We start from the raw sequence: 23,165 nt of genomic DNA, 5'->3' as shown, positions 1-23,165 counted from the left end.
CCCTTCTATTAATTTTTTACTATTATATTTTTAATTTTCAAAAGTGGTCTTTTTTAAAGCCTGTTCATGTAATACCTTTTTTATCTATTATAAAAATTTCCTCTGCTCTCTGCATGTTTCTTCTGAGTACTCTTTTTCTGTTTCTTTTGGTCTCTCTTATGTTAGGGGAGCTCCCTAGCTACCTGATGTGATTTGATTGTCCATCCAATCAATAGTGAGACACTAAAACGGTGTTCAGATCCTCTTTGTGTGTGTAAGTGAAGTTTGTTCACTGGGTGTGTGAGTGGGTGGCTCACTGTAGCAATTGGATGTGGATTCAGTTGTTTGTTGGGAGATTCTCAAATGTCAATATTGTAAGTTTATTCACCAAGATGGTTTGTTTCCTTGGAGAAACAATCCCCATCTGGAGGTGAGGTGTGGGATGGGGAGAGTTCCAGTATATTGCTGTAAATAATAAACTTTGTTGTTGTTGTTGTTATATGTTATGCATTTAGATCCTTGACTAGAAAATAGTAAGTTTTCAATAATTATTAATCATAATATATGAAGTGAGTTCATAATAGTGTCTAATTCATAGAAAAATTGTGAAGATTCAAAGAGTGAAATCACTTAGCTGTGGCTGGAATAATAACAATTGCTAATATATGTTGAGTACTTGTCATGTGCAGACACATTTCTAAGAGATTTACATGAATTAAATCATTTAATCCCCACAACTGTTCCTTAAACTAGATACTATTACTACAATTCTATACAGTAGGTGATATTATTATCCTATTTCATAGGTAATAAAGATGCAGAGAAATTAAATAACTTGCTTAAGGATAATGTACCAGTAGGATAGGACTTCAACCTTGGTGTTGTGCTCCATAGCTTCATTATGCTATCTACAGATATAAAGCAGTTTTAAGAATTAACCAAGAGCATAGATAGGGATGGTTGTATTAGGACTATGATTATGAGTGGGAAGATAATTAGAACAAAGGAAGGCAATTCATTCATAGGTGTCCTCGAATCTATCCTTTCCAGTTTCCTTAAGAACTTGTTTAAATCTGTTTTTGTTCTACTACTCTGTCCATTGAAGTTCTCATGAAGTTTTCCTGACCTTAGAGGAAAAGCTTTTAGCTTTTCACCAGAATATAATGCTAGCTGTGGGTTTTTCCTATATGGCCTTTGTTATGTTAAGGTATGTTCAAGGTATGTTCCCTTTAAGCCCACTCTGTTGAGAGTTTTTATCATGAATAGATGTTCAATTTTGTCCAATGCTTTTTTGCATCTAATGAGATGATATGATTTTTGTCCTTCATTTTGTTAATGTGGTATATCACATTGATTGATTAGCAGATACTGAATCATCCTTGTATCCCAGTATAAACCCTACTTGATTGTGGTGAATGATCCTTTTAATGTGTTGTTGAATTTGGTTTGCTAATATTTTGTTGAAAATTTATGCATCTATGTTGGATATTGGTCTGTAATTTTTAAAAAATTTTTTAGTATCTTTATCTCATTTTGGTATCAGGGTAATGCTGGCCCCACAGAGTGAATTTGAAAGCATTACTTCCTCTTCCATTTTTTGGAATAGTTTGGGAAGAATAGGTATTAATTATTCTTTAAATGTTTGGTAGAATTCTCTTGTGAATCCCTCTAGTCCTGGACTTTAGTTTGTTGGAAGTTTTTGATTACTGATTCAATTTTGTCAGTAGTAATCTGCCTCTTCAGATTTTTCTATTTATTCCTGATTCAGTCTTAGAAGATTGTATTTTTCTAGGAATTTATCCATTTCTTCTTTTTCTCAGTGTATAATTTATTGGCATATAATTTTTCATAGTAGTTTCTTATAATCCTTTGTATTTCTGTGGTGTCAGTTGTAACTTCTCTTTCATTTCTGATTTATTTGAGTCCTCTCTCTGCTTTTCTTAATGAATCTGGCTAAAGGTTTATAAGTTGTTTAACTTTTCAAAGAACCAGCTCTTGGTTTCACTGATCTTTCCTATTGTTTTTTAAGTCGTTATTTCATTTATTTCCTTTTCGATCTTTATTATTTCCTTCCTACTAACTTTGAGCTTCATTTATCCTTTTTCCAGTCTTTTAGGTGTATGATTAGATTGTTTATGTGATATTTTTCTTGTTTCTTAGGTAGACCTGTATCACTATAAACTTCCCTTTTAGAAATGCATTTGCTGCATCCCAAACATTTTGCACTGCTATGTTTCCATTTTTATTTGTCTCCAGGTATTTTTTTTTTTTTAATTTCCTCTTTGATTTTTTAGTTGACCCATTGGTTTTTTAGTACCATGCTATTTAGCCTCCATTTGTTTCCTTTTTTTACCTTGTAATTGATTTCTAGTTTCATATTGTTGTGATCTTTTCTGATGTTTGATACAATTTCAATTCTCTTAAGTTTATTGATACAAGTTTGTGGCCTAACATGTGATCTATCTTAGGGAATGTCCATATGCACTTGAAAAAAATGTGTATTCTGCTGTTTTTGAATAGAATGTTCTGTACGTATCTGTTAAGTTCATCTGTTCTGATGTATTATTCAAAGCCACTGTTTGCTTATTAATTTTCTGCCAGGATGATCTATCCATTGATTAAATGGCATGTAAAGTCCCCTACTATTATTGTGTTACTGTTACTTCTTTATGTCTGATATTTGCTTTATATATTTAGGTGCCTCTATTTTGGGTGAATATTTACAATTGTTGATAATTGTTTTTGTAGTTCTTCTCTCTTTTCTTTTGCTCTTGCTCTATTGCCATGTGATTTGATGACTTTCTTTAGTGTAATGCTTGGATTCCTTTCTCTTTATTTTTTGTGTATCTATTAATAGGTTTTTGTTTTGTGGTTACTATGAGGTTCACATATAACATCCTATGTATATAGCAGTCTATATTAAGTTTATGGTTGCTTAAATTCAAACACATTTTAAAATAAAAACATTTTTACTCCCCCTCCATGTTTTATATATATGATGTCATATTTTACACCTTTTTATTCTGTGTAATCCTTAACTAATTTTGGAGCTAGAATTTATTTCACTACTTTTGTGTTTTATCCTTCATCCTAGCTTTATTTGATTTTTATCAGTGATTTTTTTTGTCCTTTCATAATTTTCTTATTTCTAGTTATGGCTTTTTCTTTTCCACATAAAGAAATCCCTTTAACATTTCTTATGAATCTGGTTTAGTGGTGATGAACTCCTTTAATTTCTGTTTGTCTGGGAAACTCTTTATTTCTCCTCCAATTCTGAATGTTTATCTTGCAGGTAAAATACTCTTGGTTGTAGGCTTTTTTTTTTTTTTTTCTTTCAGCTTTAAATATATCATGCCACTGTCTTCTGGCCTGGAAAATTTCTGGCGAAAAATCAGGTTATAGCCTTATGGGATTTCCCCTGTACGTAACTGCTTTCTTTTCTCTTGCTGCTTTTAAGATTTTCATCTTATCTTTAATTTTTGGCATTTTAATTACTATGTATCTTGGTGTAGACCTCCTCTGGTTCATCTTGTTTGGGGGTCTCTGTGACTCCTGGAACTGCTTCCTCCCACAGGTTGGTGAAGTTTTCAGCAATTATTTCTTCAAGTAAATTTTCTTCCCCTTCTTTTCCTTCTGGCACCCCTGTAATACAAATGTTAGTACACTTGATGTACAGATGTCCCTTAACCTATCCTCATTTTTTTGAAAATTCTTTTTTCTTTTTGCTGTTCAGCCTGGGTGCTTTCCACTATCCTGACCTCCAGATTGCTGATCTCTTCTTCTGCATCCTCTAATGTGCTGTTGATTCCCTCTAGTATATTTTTCATTTCAGTTATTGTATTCTTTAGCTTTGATTGGTTCTTTTTTACATTTACTGTCTCTTCACTGAAGTTCTCATGAAGTTCACCCACTCTTCTTCCAAATCTGGTGAGCATCTTTATAAACATTACTCTCATTTTTGCATCAGGTACCTTGCTTATCTGTTTTATTTAGTTCTTTTTCTGATTTTTGTCTTGTTCTTTTGTTTGGAACATATTCCCGTGTCTTGTAATTTTATATGACTCTCTGTTTATTTCTATGCATTAGTTGGTCAGCTATATCTCATGGTCTTGAAAGTTGTGGTCTTATGTAGAAGGCATCTTGTGGGGCTCAGTAGAGCAATGCCCCCATTTGCCAGAACCAGGTGCTCCAGGGGTGTCCCTTGTGTGAGCAAGCAGTAGACGGAGAGTGTCAGCATTGTCTCCTACCAGCATCCAGCTTGCCAGACTGAGAAAGGGCAAGAAAAATGATGCCTGCCAGCACTTCCATTCCTGGAGAAAGCTTCTATAGATCCCTGCCCCTCCAGCACAAATCCCAAGATTAGTCAATCAATTTCCTCCCTACATGTCCAGGTACTTTTCAAACTTCTGTCTCTGTACTGGGTCTCTGATTGAGTGATATTGTGTGCTGGCCTTTTAAGAACAGTCTCTGTTTCCTAGAGCCTGTCTCTCCTAGAGTTATTTCCTGCTGATTTTCAAAGCCAGATGTTATGAAGGTTTGTCTTCCTGGTACAGGTTCCTATAACAGGGGGTGCCTCAGGTGGGGCTTCACCCCCTCACTCCTTAGGAAGTTTCTCCATGCTTTTGAGATCCCTCCAGCCTGTAGTTGCCATGCTGGGGGTTTGCTTCCTACCACATCTCTACCCCTCTTACCTTTCTCAATATGGCTTCTTTATGTCTTTAGGTGTGGAATATCTGTTCTGCTAGTCTTCAGGTTGTTTTCAGGGTGAGTTGCATTATATGTCACTGTGGCCTCAGTATGTCTGTGGGAGGAGATAAGTTCAGGGTCCTCCTACTCTGCCATCTTTCCCTTCTCTTAATACTGAGCTTTATTATCTCACATTTTAACTTGAGAGTAAAGTAGTGTTTTATTCATTTTTGTATCCCCAATGCTAAATATAGACACATAATAAATGTTTAATAAACATTTGTTCATTGAAAGGAAGTTAGCAAGAAAGAAGGCAGATATACAGCGTGAATCAAATTTAGCCTTCCTCCCATCTATAACGGGTGGCTTATTAGATCACTAGACTCAAAGACCCACTTTATCTGTTTTTGTTCTCCAAACAATCTATAAACACATGGCATTTCCTATCTCTGAAATGTTTATAGTGCTGTTTCTAAAAGTCTCCCAGTTGAAAATCATTAATGAGTGGAACCTATTTTCTAAAGATTTCTAAACACAACAGTGTAACTACTGACATGAGTGTGACTTTTCATGTTGGCCTAGTGTTTGTTCATTATAATTTTAGTTTGTCCTCTTCAACTAGACTCGATAATCAGATTTTACAAAGCACGTAGCATATTTTTCTTAAACTACATAATTTTTTTTTCAGGATTGGTGATAGAAAATCAGAAATTAAGATTCTAAGCATTGGCGGAGGTGCAGGTATGAATAACACATTTTTAAAATTTGTATTTCACTCCAAACATCATTCTGTTTGATGGCAATATTGTTCATTCTTTAAGATAACTATTTTTCTTTGTTCTTGGAAGAGATTGGCTAATTAAAACTGGTAAGAGTAGTATCAATTCAACTAAGATTAAGGGCCCCCATAGTTTTATAACACTTAAGACTTAAGCCTTCATTAGTATCTGAAATATGGATAAGATGTGGCTTTTTATTTATTTATTTTAAGATTTTATTTATTTGACAGGGAGAGAGAGTGAGAGAGAGAGAGAGAGCACAAGCATGAGCAGGGGGAGCTGGAGAGGGAGAAGCAGGCTCCCCACTGAGCAGGAAGCCCAATTCAGAGCTCAGTCCCAGAACCCTGGAATCATGACCTGAGCTGAAGGCAGATGCTTAACTGACTGAGCCACCCAGGTGCCCCGATGTGGCTTTTTAATACTTTTTTATAAATGGAAAAACACATAGAGTAACTTTAAGGATAACTTTTATCCAAAATCATTTAAATGTTCACAGTAAAGGAAAATTACATAAGCTTGTGCCACCCAAGTGTGGTCCATGGACTGCTTGCTGGTTTGCAAACTGTTAATGGTTGGAGGAGATAAGAAGCATCCACTGGAATGCAAATCAGTGCACAGTTCCCTTCACTGAGAAACTATAGATATGGCGGAAAATATGTTTAATTACATAGTTAATTTATACTCTTGTGGCCCCACTCTTTGAGTTGCACTGGCCAAAACTGTTCCCTTCCTCTGATTCAGTTCCCAAACTGCCCTCCAACACACTCCCAAATCAACTTTTATAAGCACTTCATGGTCTCACTACTCTTAGAGCTGTTCTTGTATCCTATGAGAAAATGGGAAATCTGAAAAGGCAGACTGATGCGGGTGTAGTTTCTGACTCTGCCATTAGAATGTGAAAATGTGTGACCTTGGCTGGTATAAGCTTCTGTTTGCTCATCAGTAAAATGGAAACAATGAATTATATCTCATAGGGTTGTAGTGAGAACTATATAGATAATGTTTATATCATACTTAGCATATTGTTATTGCTCCTGTAAGGTACAGGTTGGTCCCTTCTTCAAAAATAAAACAAAAAAATTTCATCTGCAGACTTTACCTTATATCAAACTTTTGAGTAGTGTTTGTTTTCTTTTTAAGTTGCTAATCACCTGGAGATCTGAGTTAGTATATTAATATGTAAAATATAATCATATATATTATTTATATATTTATACCTTTCTTTCTTTCATTATTTCTTTTGATTAAGTGATGGCTTAGTATTGGTTACCTCCTGGTAACAAGTAGACACTACACTACAACTTGTTATATAGTGTCAAGTGGTAATCTCAAGTATAAGTCCTCTAGTGACACATGAATGAGTTAAATTGTGACCCATGTGAACACAAAGATAACTAAGAGCCCTCTAATGGAATAGAATCACTTGTTTTTAATGTAATCATTTGTTCATTTTTCATACAATATACTGTGATATGATGTAATAAGGGCTAACTATTTAAAATAATTTTTATTTATTATCATCTTCCACCAAGAAAAGAGAAACCAGCAAGGACAAATAATGAAGGATACTGTCATGAACAATATTATAGAGATTGTTTAAGCAAAAATACCCTGTCATTGCTTACTGATATTCTAAGTCCTAAGGATTATAAAAGTAAATTCATTTAACCAAGACCGTCCTTTCCAGTGAGTTTTGCATATGAGTTTCAGGCACCCAACAGGTAATGAGACTATCATTTGATAGTGTCACTTGTGCTTGGACAAGAAGAGAAGCCCTGCAAGGAAAAGTAATTAAAAACAATCTCTATCATGGCTAAGCTAATTGACCTTTTAATATAAAGTTAATTGAATTTCTAATGTAAATTTATCCAGATGCTTATAAGCTATCTAGAGAAAGGAACATTTGGCCTGCACAGTGATTCCTTACATAAAGGTGCACATAGGAGCTAATATAGAGAACTTATCAAAACAAAGGAAGCAACACTTGGAATTTTTCTGACTGAGCTCTAACACTGTATTAATAACAGGCTCTGCCTTGGGGAGAATATGGATGCCCTTTAAGGTTACTCTTCATAAGAGATTGATCAGAAATATAAGAAGAACTCCAAGGGAAATTCAAGCTATAGATATTTAGCATTCTCTGCTCAAGTAAGTAAGCTGTATGAAATAAAAATTGATTTATTTAAAATTCCTAGGTCTACATGTTTCTGGAATGAAAAAGCAGTGCTTTATAGCATTTAGTTAGTTTAAGTGCTCACATACCAACTGGGACATGCTTATCTGATAACATGTCATTGCCTAACTGCAAGCACTGGGCAGAAGAACAATATATTACTATACAATGAGGAACTTCCTATCTTTTAGAGAAATGGTCTCCCCACATGTTCTACAATCTATAGCATACCTGAGAGTTTTGCATTATCCTGTGACTTCAGTATCCTTTCAAGTCAGTCACTGAACTCCAATCCATGGCAAACAAGGCCATTGGCCCTGTCTAATACTTGTGCTCAACTCCTATAATGTATCTTACAAGGTTCTACTTCCTTCTTAGCTTATAGACCTCTCTGGTTTCACTGTGTAAATGTTCTCTTCCTGGTTGCCCAGATACCTGCAGATCATTTTCTGCATATCTTTAGTGCAAATATTTTCTCTGCATTCATATTGGTGCTACCACTTCTCCCCACTACAATGAAAAAACAAATAAAAGCAAAGAAACTAAAAACCTCTCTAAATGAAATTGCTGCTTTTATCACTTAATGCTCATATTCTTTGTCAGCCTATTTTATGTCCTTTTCAGAAACATGAGCAGGGGGTTACCTATACACACTTTCTGTCTTCTGCTTCTCTTCTGTAGAGGTTGGTAATTGTGTGGACAGATTCCACTATTTAAGAGAGAATGTAAAGTTTTTGAAAAGGATGTTTGGAAATTCAGTTCAGAAGCTGAGCAATTATTAGGGCTCTGAGCAGTTCAAAAGAGAGGAAACTCATGGCAAACTTTTTAATGTCATCTTTAATTTACCACATTAATAAAATACAATTGATAAATAGCACTGCTTTCCATAGATTATATGTTTAATGTTAGGAAAATGTATGAAATAAATATGTGAACCCAAAAATTAAGGAGAGGAAATCAAGAGAAAAATATCATGTAGCTTTTATAGAGCCCAAATTGGGAAGTGTAAAATTGTGTTGTGTACATTGCATGTGTTTGTGCTTTAATGAAACACAAAGCAACTGGAATTGCTTTTATTCAAGGTCTTGAAGTACTCATACCATGTTCATTTCAGCAGTTGTTTTTAGGTATTGAGAACAATTGCATTGTATTCTAAGTGTCATAGAATATGCTTTTTGGTTCATCCTCAGTACTGATGCTTGAACCACCCAATGGGGTTTCATTATTATTTGATTCTTAATGAATATCGCCTTTATGCTAGATAGTACATAAAGAAAAAAAAGAACATATTCTTTTTGGTAAAGGAGAATGCTAGTAATTTACACTGCATGCATTTATGCCTGGAAAAATATTCCAGAAGGCAGTAATGAGCAATGTGTTCTCCTTGCTCTGGGCTCTGCTTAAAGGGGAACCTGCTGTACTGCTCAGTTCTTATGTTCAAATGCCAGAGAGTTTTATAAGGATTAGACAAGACGATAACTCAAATAATCTCATTTTATCCAGCTTTCTACTTCTATTTTTATTAACCTTTTGTGTACTGACTCAATTGCCATAACATATATAATGGTATATATGTTTACTGATAATTTTTTAAGATTTATTTATTTGAGAGAGAGAGAGAGAGAGTGGGGGGAAGGGTAGAGGGAGAGAGAAAATCCTCAAGCAGACTCCTTGCTAAGCACAGAGCCCCACACAAAGCTCGATCCCAGGACCCTGAGATCATGAACTGAGCCAAAATCAAGAGTCAGATGCTTAACCAACTGAGCCGTCCAGGTGCCACTATAGATGCTATTTAGTCAACTGAAGCAACTCACATATGAAATACAGGGAGTATGAATCTCTCATGACATCTTTTTGGTAATAATTTTGCTGACATATGTTAAGAGCAATTAGGTGGTTTTCTTGTTCTGCAACACATAGACATCGGCATTCCTACTGAGATTAAAAAATAGAAAAGCGTTTAGAAACCATCTCATTTTACAGATAAGAAGCCTGAGAACCACCAAGGCAGAACAAAAGCCAGGTCTCTTGACTTTAGTCCAGTTCAACAGACTGTATGAAACAAATATAAAAGTTAATTATTGACTTGGAAAAGGAGATATTAGATACTTAGTAATAACCAGCTATTTGAAAATTTAATCTTTTAGATTATTAATTCTGTCTCTGTTCATAATGACATGTTAAGGTGGACACAGAAGTTTTATTTTCTAAGCTAGTTGGATAGAAGTGAAGCAAGTATAATTAGGGCAGTGACAGAAAGAGCCAGTGTGTCAATTTTAGAAGCCAGGAGGTAGTAGGAAGCAAAGGTTAATGTTTTTCAGTGGTCCAGAGTAAGCCAACAGTTTATATCACCAAATTGGGAATGACTGGGGAAATACAGAGAATTAGGGGATTTTTTGGGGGGGGGACCCAGAAAAAAATAAAAATTGAATGTGCTTATTCCCATCTTCAGATATTTCCTGTTGATCAAACTAGAGAATATTTACCCCTAAAGAACCAATGGTTGTAATAGAGAAAGATTTCTTGAGTCAGTATTACAATTTACTGATCAAACTTGTCCAGAAATGAAAGCACACATCTTGAGAGATAAGGTGTTATCTGTGACTCTAGGAGTAAGCATAGGCTTGAAAAGTACTTTTCAGCCATGCTGTGGAAAGGACTTAGGCCCTAATTTCTTGGATGTTGGGGCCATTAAAGGTGCTTTTGGTCCAGAAAATCTACGGTTTCATGAGTAACCTTCTAGAAAGAGGTAGGCATTTCTCCAGAGTGGTATGGCTAACACAATGTTTGGCTATATTGAGGAAGTGGAATTTAAATGGGACTTCTAGACATGCAGATAATTTTTAATCTGTATTCTAGTTGCTTATAACTTGAAATGAATAAGTACTATTTTACTCATGTGCAGCATGCTAGCAGTTACTCTATGATATGGACTCTACTGATTCACTAATTTTTAGAATTTAGGACTGTCTGCTTTGGGTAATCATAGTTTGGGGTCTCAGATAAAAAGTTTTGTTAAAGACATTCATAACCCTATTATTAAAAATACATATAATTTTAACAAAATAGTTTACCCCTTTGTATTGTATTTAAAACTTTCAAGTGAAATGGAAGTATTATTAACAACAAATACATTACCAATTTGAAGCAAGCATAATGCTACAACATTGGAATCACTGTCATTAAAACTAGAGTAAACAAGATAGTTTTGGGTAATTCAATAAGGCTTGAAACAGGAAAACAGGATAATGAGCAGAGTGAAGACAAAACTACCATTATTTGCAGATTAAATGACTGTATACTTAGAAAAGCAAATAAGCTCAGTTGTGCAGCCTTAGAATTCATAAGAATGTAGTAATGGTCTGATATAGGTAAAACAGATAAAAAGCAATGTGATAGATCCACGTTCTTTTATTGTTAACATATGACTTTTTTATTCAGTTTTGAGTATCTACAATGTGCTTGGAAGTCCTTAACATGTGGTTATCTTCAATTCTGCTGAAGGAAAAATTTGTATCTTGTCAGTTCCTATGACAGTTTGGGACAATCTCTTAATTAGTGAATAGGCTTCCACTTGACATTTACTACTGAATAAAACTTTGTGATTTAATGTAGACACTCATGCAACCCTGGTGTAGGGGGTCTGTTCTCATCTTCATTTTGCAGATGGTGAACCTAATAAAGGGCCTTGGGGATTATACAGATTGGGGTCAATGCCCAGGGTCTTCTGTAGCTTTGTCTCCATTAACAATAACTGATAGAAGTGATGAAAAATATTTGATTAGCTAATAATTATATTTAATATGAAAATAAGCAAACTATTGGAAGAAAAGTTCAAATTTTCACTGAGAACAATTTGAGAAGATATAAAAAGCCAATATATAATACTAATGAGATTACAGTAATATGGAAGCTTTCATGTACAAAAGGTAAAGGCATGAAATGAAATGAAATTTTCCTGAAAGTAATGTATCAAAAAAAGTTCTGATATTCATCAAATACACAAAGACCTGTTCATGCTGGCCATAAAAATACTGACATACTTAATACATAGCCACTCCCCTGCTGTTCCACCACAGCCCCAGCTGCTGCTTCAGCCCCTCTTCATGGACTCCTGGACATGCCTGCTCCCACCCCGTACCCCTGGCTTCCTGCCCCCCATCTCCAATTGCTCCAGCAATTAGATTGATCTTGCCCAACGAGGAGGCCTCTACGAATGTGCTACAATTCTTCAACCTGCATCCTTTCTCAGCATCTGGCACCCTTGTCCTTAGGCCTTGTCTTTTGTTTTGTTTTGTTTTATTTTTAAAACAACCAAAGACCGAGGGGCTTATTCTAACCATTAATTCTGGTTCTTGGAATTAATCTGAAAAAAATCAAGATTTTTGCACAAAAAGTCATGGTTTGTTGTCAGGTTCTTCATAATAGAAAAAAATTAACTATATATCAACTAACTATATATAAAATTATATTTACATATAAATACATATTCATATATATTTATACATTTATATTACATTTACATTATAGTATCAAAGATTATAATTAAAACAATTATTCCATTTCAGAGAATATAGTGTTGCTGCCATAAATAATACATTTAAGTACACATTTTGATATATTCATGGTTTAACTCTCAAGTAAGAAAATCAAAATAATTCATATACATAATGATCTCTCCTGGGTAGACTAAAGGAAATTATTTGTTTGAAAGTAAAAAAAGAAGAGCTTAGAAGGAAATAAGCCAAAATGTTAACTTTTGTTTTCTCTGGTAGTGAGCTATTTATTTGATTTTCTACTTCATATCTTTATCTATTTCTCAAGTTTTATACAGTATTTATTTTATAACCAGGGACAGGAAGAATAAACCGAGTTAAAACTATAATCTTATGGTTGATGAGAGATGATGGTAAAGAGTAGACTCACTGACTTCTGACAGCAACTTTAGCTATGTGGCCGATGCCCATAGCACTGCTTCCACATATATGTTTTTTGGGACACTCCTTTGGCCATTTCTGACTCTCTGGTAACAGCATTATACCTGTACAAATATTTTAAGAACCACGTAATCTGTGTTATAGCTTAGCAGAGTTTTTTTTCAGAGCACACAGATTCTCCCATGCCTGATCCAAGTACATGTTAGCCATTATGATGAGGGTGATGGTGGTCAAAAGGATGGTGGCTATCCACTGTCTCTTCCTTGAGACATTTGGAAATATTGTTTCTTTCTTTTTATTCCATGAGGATAGCAGGTCCTCAGATTCTATTCATACAAGGGTATAAATGACTGAAAATTTTCCTCAACAAGGAAATTTGTGTTTTAATGATTATTAATGTTGCAGGCTCATATAAGAACCTGTGAAGGTTATTTGAGAGACAGAGAGGCATGAGAGAGCATGCATGCATGCCAATGTTGATGAAATCACATCATCTACATGATTATCTTGGACTACCTTAGCCAATTCAAGTAGTTTCATCTCATAAGTTCTGTCTCTGGGCACGAGGAAGAAAAGTTAAGAGAAAGTTAGCACTTCATTAAAGGTAAATCAATATAACTTTTGAACATTACAATATTGTATTGATAGAATTTACTTCTTTCTATGTATGTGTTGAAGTAGCAGTCAAGTATCTATGTGTTTAAAATTTATAAATTAAAAGTTAAGGCAAAATTCAGTCTTTTATGTGAATTGTCTATCAAATATCTCTACATTTCAGTGTTCAGCACCTTTTGGGACATTTTCTCTAAGTTGTACTTCATACAACATTTTGGTAGCATGGCTCTTCTTAGGCCTCCTGCAGTTGCAAAGTATTAGGCAGTTTTGTTCCTGGGCTAACAGCCAGAAGACACATGAAAGCAAATAGCAATGCCCTTTTGACTCAGAATTTATATTTATAATTCCCTTCTTGAGACCCTACAGCTATTTTAATATTCTATCTCATATTTCTATACAGAATTGCCTGAATACTGAGGCACACAGGGAAAGAGAGAGAGAGATGGGGAGGGAGAGGGAGGGAGAGGGAGAGGGAGAGAGAGAGAGAGAGAGAGAGAGAGAGAGAGATGAGGTAATCTTGTCAAGAATCTTCTATCTTTCCCACTGCAGCTCAACATCAGATTGCTCTTGCTCTGGTTGCAAACCCATAGCTGAAATTATTTTTCATCACTAAGTACAGAGCTATCTGGGTAATTTTTCTCCCTACAATTTTTTTTTTTGTGCCTGATATTCTAGTAGAGAGAACAAGGAAGATAATAATCTTAATGCAACATGTAATAGAATAAAATTTTTCCTGCTGATACTCTAAAGAATTCACATACATTTCAATATGAGAAATGAAGCAAGAATAGAAGGAAATCAAATGGCAAGCGATATCTCCAGTCTTTAATCCTCCATTTTCTTGACCTGCAGATTTTCTCATTTTGAGAAACCCCAGGGTTCTCAAGCTGGGATTTGTGTTTCATTTGATGGAGGATAAGTCAGAAGAACAAGTCAGATAATACAAATACATGATGAGTGCTCTTATAAGTTATCATTTTATTATGGAGCTGTCCATTTAGAAGGGCAAAACTTCATTCCCTCATTCCCAATCTCCTTAAACTTTCTCTTAAATGTCACTTTTTACATGAAGCCTACTTGACCATCCAGTTGAAAATCACAAACTCCCCTCCATGGCTTCCCCTTGATCCTTTTGCCTTGATTTTCTCCATGAGACTTATCACCATCCATAACAGTTGAATGTTTTTGTCTGTATTATTCATTGCTTTATCTCTAGTGATTAGGACATGGCATTTAGTAGGTGCTCAAAAATATTCATTGAGTTAATGTATAATAGCTTCAATTTATTGAGCAATTACTATATAATTATGAACTGAAGTACAAGATCTCCATATAGTGCCTCTGACCTTTACAATAGCATAGACCGCATTATCCCTAATTTACAGATATGTACTTTAAAGGGCAGAGATATTAATACATTTGTATAAGATAATTCTGGCAAATACTAAATTTGAGCTCAGTTTTGTCTATCCATAACCTCTAAGTTTTCCTTTTCATATATTTTTTTCTATTTTTAATCAGCTGACCTTGGATTTCAAGCAAGAATGCAACATTCCTCTGACATCTCATTAGATATATCATTGAAGTTCAGGGAGTGGAGAAAGGTTTTCTAGAAGATGAGATCCCCCTTTCCTTGTTTTTGAACTTTTCATAAGTTCCACATCTTGATTTCATATGAGCCATATTTTAAATGCATCATGCCTATATTTAGAGGGATGATGCATTTAAAATATAGCTCATATGAAATCAAGATATTACAACCACAAAAATATCTGACTATAAAATTAAATAAAGATTCAACATAGCCCCAAAGAGACATGAAAAGTCATTTTATAGTTGTGGCTGATTTGAGGAATGGGGTGGTACAAAGGAAGGCAATTTGCAAGAAGGGAGATTTTAAGAATTCGGTTTTCATTTAACTTTGTAGATCAAGATCAGCATATTTTGTTTGACAGAAAATAACACAGGAAGAAGGAGAGAAGGGGGAGGAAAATTTATGCAAAGAAATAATAACTGAAAACACCCCTAATTTGGGAAAGGAAACATATTCAGATCCAAGAGCATAGAGAAATTCCATCAAAATCAACAAAGGCAGATCCATACCAAGATATATTGTAATTAAATTGGCAAAATATAATGATAAGGGAAAAAATTTAAAAGCAGCAAGACCAAAGAAGACAGTAACATGCAAAGGAAAACCCATAAGGCTAGGAGGAAATTTTTCAATAGAAACTCAACAAGCCAGAAGGGAGTGGCATGATATAGTCACAGTGCTGAATGGGAAAATCTTCAGCCAAGAACAAAGAGTTTCCTAGACAAGAACTAAAGGAGTTCATGACCACTAAACCAGCCTGCAAGAAATATTAAAAGGGACTTTGAGTAGAAAGAGGAGACCAAAAGTGACAGTATAAATGTAGAAAACACAAAAGTAGTAAAAATGGATATTTCTGTAAAAAATTTGTCAAGTAACTCACAAAGTAAAAGGATGCAAACTATGGCAACATATACTTACAACATGGGGAGTAAAAGGGTAAAGAATGGGTTCAAACTTAAATGACCATCAACTTAATGTAGATTGCTATATGCAGAAGAGGTTATATGCAAACCTAATGGTAACCATATATTAAAAACCACTAATAAATATGTAAGGAATAAAGAGAAAGAAATCCAAATATATCACTAAAGAAAATCAGCACACCATGAAAGAGAGAAAGACAAGAAAGGATCAGAGGAAATATTCAGAAACAACCACAAAACAAATAAAATGACAATAAATACATACCTATCAATAATTATTTTGAATGTAAATGGAATAAATGCTCTAATCAAAAGATGTAGGGTGACAAAATGGACAAAAAAATAAGACACATCTATATGCTGCCTATAAGTGACTCATTTTAGACCTAAAGACACCTGCAGATTGAAAAGGAGGGATTTATCATGCAAATGAATGTCAAAAGAAAGCCAGAGTAGCAATACTTATATCAGACAAATTAGACTTGGAAACAAAGACTCTAACAAGAGACAAAGACACTATATAATAATAAAGGGGACAATCCAACAAAAAGATATAACAATTGTAAATATTTATGCACCCAATATAGGAGCACCATATACATAAAACAGTTAATAACAAATACAAAGGAACAATCAATAATAGAATAATAGTAGGGGACTTTCATACCCCACTTAGATCAATGGACACATCATCTAAACAGAAGATCAACAAGGAAACAATGGTTTTGAATGACACGCTGGAACGGATGGATTTAACAGATATATTCAGGACATTCCATCCTAAAACAGCAGAATACACATTCTTTCCAATGCACATGGAATATTCTCCAGAATAGATCACATATTAGGCTACAAAACACGCCTCAAAAAATTCAAGAAGATCAAAGTCATTCTACACATTTTTATTTTCTGACCACAACACTATGAAACTAGAAGTCAACCTCAAGAAAAAGTTTGGAAAGACCACAAATACATGGAGGTTAAATAACATGCTACTAAACAATGAATGGGTCAACCAGGAAATCAAGGAAGAAATAAAAAAGTACATGGAAACAAATGAAAATGAAAACATAACAGTCCAAAACCTTTAGGATGCAGCAAAAGCAGTTCTTAGAGGGTAGTTTATGGCAATACAGGCTGACCTCAAGAAGAAAGAAAAATTTCAAACAACCTAACCTTATGAAAGGGTGCAAGAAAAAGAACAACAAACAAAACCTAAAACCAGCAGAAGGAAGGGAACAACAGAGCAGAAATAAATGATAGAGAAGCTAAAAACACAATAGAACAGATCAATGAAACCAGGAGCTGGTTCTTTGAAAAAACTCAATAAAACTGATCAACTCCTCACCAACTTAATGAAGAAAAAAAAGAGAAATGACTCAAATAAATAAAATCACAAATGAGAGAGGTGAAATAACAACCAACACCCAGAAATACAAACAATTATAAGAGAATAATATCAAAAACTATATGCCAACATATTGGACAACCTACAAGAAATGGATAAATTCCTAGAAACATATAAACTACTGAAACCAAAAAAAAAAAAAAAAAGAAGAAATAGAAAATTTGAACAGACCAATAACCAGCAAAACAATGGAATCAGTAATCAAAAACTGCCAACAAACAAAAGTCCAGGACCAGATGGCCTCATGGGTGAATCTCCCAAACATTTAAAGAAGAGTTAATACCTATTCTTCTCAAACAATTAAAAAAAGTAGAAAAGGAAGGAAAACTTCCAAATTCATTCAGTGAGGCCAGCATTACCCTGATACCAAAACCAGATAAAGACATCACTAAAAGGGAGAACTACAGGCCAAGATCCCTGATGAACTTAAATGCAAAAATCCTCAACAAAATACTAGCAAACAGAATCCAACAATACATTAAAAAAAAATCATTCACCACTATCAAGTGTGATTTATTCCTGGGAAGCAAGGGTGGTTCAGTATTGCAAATCAATCAATGTGATACATCACATCAATAAGAGAAAAAATAAAAACCATATGATTATTTCAATAGATACAGAAAAAGCATTTGACAAAGTATAACATCCATCAATGATAAAGCCCTCCATAAAGTAGGTTTAAAGGGAACATACCTTAACATAATAAAGGCCGTATATGAAAAACCCACAGCTAACATTATCCTCAATGGGGAAAAACTGAGAGCTTTTCCCCTAAGGTCAGGAATAAGACAAGGATGTCCACTCTCACCACTTTTATTTAACGTGGTACTGGAAGTCCTAGCCACAGCAATCAGACAACAAAGAGAAATAAAAGACATCTAAATCAGTTAGGAAGAAGTAAAACTTTCACAATTTGTACATGACATGATACTCTCTATAGAAAACCCTAAAGACTCCACCAAAAAACTACTAGACCTGATAAATGAATTCAATAAAGCTGCAGGTACAAAATCAGTGTACAAAAATCTGTTGCATTTCTCTACACTAATAATGAAGCAACAGAAAGAGAAATTAAGAAAACAGTCCTATTTATAATTACATCAAATATAATAAGATATCTAGGAATAAACCTAACCAAAGAGGTAAAAGATCTGTACTCTGAAAACTATAAAACATTGATGGAAGAAAATTGAAGATGATACAAAGAAATAGAATGACATTCCATGCTCATGGATTAGAAGAACAAATATTGTTAAAATGCCCATAGTACCCAAAACAATCTACATATTTAAATGCAATCCCTATCAAAATATCAACAGTATTTTTCAAATAACTAGAACAAACAATTCTAAAATGTGGATGGAACCACAAAAGATCCCAAATAGCCAAAGCAAACTTAAAAAAGAAAAGCAAAGCTGGAGGCATCACAATTCTGGACCTTGAGTTATATTACAAACCACAGTGATCTAAGCAGTATGATACTGGCACAAAAATAGACACATAGATCAATGGAACAGAATAGACAGCCCAGAAATAAACCTACACTTATATGGTCAATTAATCTACAAGAAAGGAGGCAAGAATATACAATGGGGAAAAGACAGTCTCTTAAGTAAATGATTCTGGGAAAACTGGATAGCTACATACAAAAGATGACCCATCGTATTACACCATACATAAATTAAATTCAAAATGGATTAAAGGCCTAAATGTGACACCTGAAATCCTAAAACTCCTAGAATAAAACATTGTCAGTAACCTCTTTGACACTGGTCTTAGAAACATTTTTCTAGATCCGTCTCTACAGGCAAGGGAAACAAAAGCAAAAATAAACTATTGTGACTACACCAAAACAAAAAGCTTTTGCTCAGTGAAAGAAACAATCAACAAAACAAAAAGGCAACCTACTGAATTGGACAAGATATTTGCAAATCCTATATCTGATGAGTGGTCAATATCTATAATATATAAAGAACTCCTAACTCAACACCAGAAAAACCAAATAATCCAATTAAAAATGGGAAGAGGATCTGAATAGATAATTTACAAAGAAGACATACAGATGGCTAACAAACACATAGACAGATGCTCAACATCACTAATCATCAGGGAAATGAAAATCAAGACCACAATGAGATATCACCTCACATCTGTCAGAATGGCCAGTATCAAAAAGACAAGAAATAACAATGGGCAAGATGTGCAGAAAAAGTAACCTTCATGCACTGTTGGTGGGAATGTAAATTGGTACAGCCACTGTGGGAATCAGTATGGAGATTCCTCAAAAAATTAAAAATAGAAATACCATATAGTCCAGTAATTACACTTCTGGGTATTTACCCAAAGAAAACAAAAACACTAACTTGAAAAGCTATATGTATCCCTGTGTTCATTGCAGCATTATTTATAGTAGCAAAGATTTGGGAGCAACCTGTGTCTATCAATTGATGAATGAATAAAGAAGATGCACACACAAACACACACACACACACACACAGGAATATTACCCAGCAATAAAAAAGAATAGAATATTGACATTTGCAACAATGTGGATTATGCCAAGTGAAATAAGTCAATCAGAGAAAGACAAATACCATATGATTTCACTTACAAATAGAATCTAAACAAAAACAAAACAAACAAGTGAAGCAGAAACAGACTCCTATATACAGAGAACAAATTGGTGGTTTCCCAAGGGGAGGGGATTGGGGGTATGGGCAAAATGGATGAAGGTGAGTGGAAGTACAGGTTTCCAATTCTGGAATGAAAGGTTAAAAAAAAAAAAAGTGGGGGGGGGAATGAAAAATAACCTATAATTCCACCACTTGAGATAACCAATGATTGTAAACTGGTGCATATCTTTCTAAACATTGTACATTGAAACGAAGTACTCTATAACATTTTGACACATTTGAATTTTCTCAACTTCGCTCATTTCACATATTAACCAACTGGGAAAATCAGTTACATCATCATAAAATGCACAGACTCTAAAAGAAGGATAGTATATTGAAATAGAGTTGTTTAATCATTATAATTTTTCCATTTGTCACAGGAAACTGCAGATTTTTTTCCAAAACTTTAAGGGGAAACACATAGTAAGGCTTTAGTTAACCCAAACAACTATTGGCATTTATGTAGCTGAAGGCTTATATTGTTATAAATAAGTAGTCTACAATTGTCAGAATTATGATCAAGCAATGCCTAATAAGAGATCGTTTGTAAAAAGAGACTGACTTTGAGATAAACATGTATTACCTTTTTCCCCTTAAATGCTGTTTTCTTGGATCTCAAAGTTAGGATTCCCAGGAGGCTTTGCAATGTACAATAAAAGTGCTGGCTTCCACATTTCTTTTGTTTACCTCTGAATTTGCTGAGAATTTCTGAATTATTTGATCGATTCATTTCTAGTTTACTTTCTGCCATTCTTTTGGCACATTAGTTTGGCTTGTGTGCTGTCTAAAAGCATTTATAGGGTGCTTAATGTCTGATAGTGGAACACATTCATAATGTTATGGCTCCTGCTAAGGAAGATTCAGTTGAGAAAGAAAGAACAAATGGTCTCCTTCCTTTTTTTAGTTTTTGTTTTTTTGTTTTTGTTTTTTGTTTGTTTGTTTGAATCTCTCATTGCTGGCTCCTGGAACTACAGTTCAGATAACCCCTCACAGGCTTTTCAGTGATTGATGATCAAACCTGCTCAGTTGTTCAATCTAGCATTTTAGAGTCCTTGATACTTTTTTTTTTTAATTTTTTTTTTTTAAGATTTTATTTATTTATTTGAGAGAGAGAGTGAGAGAGAGAAAGAGCACAAGAGAGGGGAGCGGGAGAGGGAGAAGCAGACTCCCTGCTGAGCAAGTAGCCCGATGTGGGACTCGATCCCGGGACTCCAGGATCATGACCTGAGCCGAAGGCAGTCGCTTAACCAACTGAGCCACCCAGGCGCCCCTTGATACTTTTTAATAAACTCATTAGAATCAAGTCTTTGCTAACGAATATAATAAGTGAAGTAAAGCAATAATTTAGATTAGGGAACACAAGGTTTTATCTGTGTTGCCAACTCCAGTCAACTGATGGGTAGTTTCTGTCTGAAGGATTTTAATGCTACTTCCAGGCTCTGTGGGAAAGACTACCAAGGTAATCAGTAATATGTAGAATAGTTCAAGATGTGTTGGAGTCAGATGATGTAAGGAAGTGAGGGGAGAGAATTCCTGGCAGAAGACAAAAAAAGCACAGAAGAACATGGTGTATGTGGAGGGCAGCGGCAGAGAAAGAACAGTAAAAATGCAAGAAATTCAAGGTTCCTGGAGCCAAAAGTTTCAAACTATGAAGCTGTGAGAGATGAGAATAGGAAGCAGGCAGAGTGGTCTATGCTCAGTTTAAGAGCCTGGACTTTATCTGGTTGATCAGTCAGAAGGTTTTAAGCAGGGAAGCGATGGGCTTGCTTAGCTTAGAGTTTTGAATGATTGTTTTAGTGATGGCTTTGGGGGACAAAGTTCAGCAAAGATAGGGTGAATTTTTAGGGTATTTTTGCAGAATTCCAAGACATAGATAATTTGGGCCTGAGCAAGGATTGCTAATAGGAATGGAAAAAAGTAAGAAACATTTAGCAGGAAAATTTACACATGGCTAGAGAAGGAGAAAGAAGGAAGGAGCAAAGCTTGGGAGACTGGATGGATAGTGAACAGTATAGGTAATATACTAAAAAATATATTTATAACTAAATGCTAGATGTTTAGGCTAGACTCTAGGACATAATACTATAGAACATCTGAACTACCTCTTTATTATTCTCTCTTTGTTGAGGAAGATGTTCACATAAATCGTTTTTTTAAATGCATGTCTCCTATTTCTGAGGGATACTAGAAAGCAAACTATGTAGGGTATGAGAACAAGGAATGTATTATATTTTGGGTGACCTCTACATCTATCTATTATCTATCATCTATCTACCTGTCATCTATCTATCTATCATCTATCTATGTATCATCTATCATCTGTCTAATCTATTACAATAAGAAATAATATAGTCCATTATAAATAATATATATAATATAAATATATAAATATAAATAATAAATATAGCACATGAGAATAAGTGTCTCATAAGCATGGTGGCATTACTTATTGTCAAACCCAGAATACTTTTAAGAGTGAGAGCCATAGGGGCACCTGGATGGATCAGTGAGTTGAGCATTGGACTCTCGATTTTGGCTCAGGTCATGATCTCAGGGTTCTGGGATCGAGCCCCGCATCAGGCTCCACACTCAGTGGGGAGTCTGCTTGAGGATTCTCTCTCCCTCTACCTCTGCCCCTCCCCCCACTCTCTTTCTCCCTAAAATAAATAAATCTTTGTTTTTTAAAGAGTGAGAGTTATAGGGACGGAGTAAAGAATTAAAATTATTATAATTTTAAAAAAATATTTATTTATTGAACAGGTTTTTATTATATTGGTCAATTTATAAAATAGTTATTAAAAAACTATTTGCAAAAATGATATTCTAATAATAATGATATTTGGTTAAAAATTAAAGGACAAGAATAGGACAAGAATAAAACCAGATGGGGCACCAGTACAACAAGCAAAAAGTGTAACTGTCCCTGGCAAACAGGAAGTGTGGTTACTCAACTTATGAAGACAGAAATGGATTTTATGTGCTAATTCCTGGTGAAATAGTTTCATTATCTCCTTCTGTTGCTCATTCCTTTCTGCTAGGGATCCGGCAGAGAATGTACAGAGGGTTTATGTCCACACATGGACTCATAGTCCAGAGGTTGTTAGTAAACCCATGGTTTCCATGTCTCAGGTGCTATTCTAATACTGTGCCCTCCATCATTGCCCTAAAAAGAGGGACTGGCTGGCTCTGTGGTAGAACATTCTGCTGGTTGGGAAAATAACAGTATTGGAATATACCTTGGGGATGTGCTAGATACATTCTGCCATCTGGGCAGATCCAAAATGTTGGGGTTCATCTTAGGGGAAGAAGAGCTCATCAAGCCCCAAGGGGAAAATTACTGCAACCTTCTGAGTTTCAAAGTGTTGGATTTGGGATCCTCAGAAATAATGACTTTTT

General features: G+C 34.7%; 1 protein-coding gene across 2 annotated transcripts in view; it reads left to right on the top strand.

The window, feature by feature from the left end:
* Positions 1-23,165, top strand: part of HNMT (histamine N-methyltransferase) — a 41,373-nt gene that overhangs the window by 3,693 nt on the left and 14,515 nt on the right. For both annotated transcript variants that reach the window (XM_081814534.1, XM_081814533.1), the window contains one exon: positions 5,354-5,406. In XM_081814534.1, the coding sequence (XP_081670660.1) occupies positions 5,354-5,406 (53 nt within the window). The remainder of the gene's footprint in view (positions 1-5,353; positions 5,407-23,165) is intronic.

The sequence above is a fragment of the Leptonychotes weddellii genome, chromosome 3 (genome assembly GCF_054177405.1).
Source record: "Leptonychotes weddellii isolate Sample4059 chromosome 3, ASM5417740v2, whole genome shotgun sequence".
Classification (NCBI taxonomy): Eukaryota; Metazoa; Chordata; class Mammalia; order Carnivora; family Phocidae; genus Leptonychotes; species Leptonychotes weddellii.
This window is presented reverse-complemented; position numbering and strand designations above follow the sequence as displayed.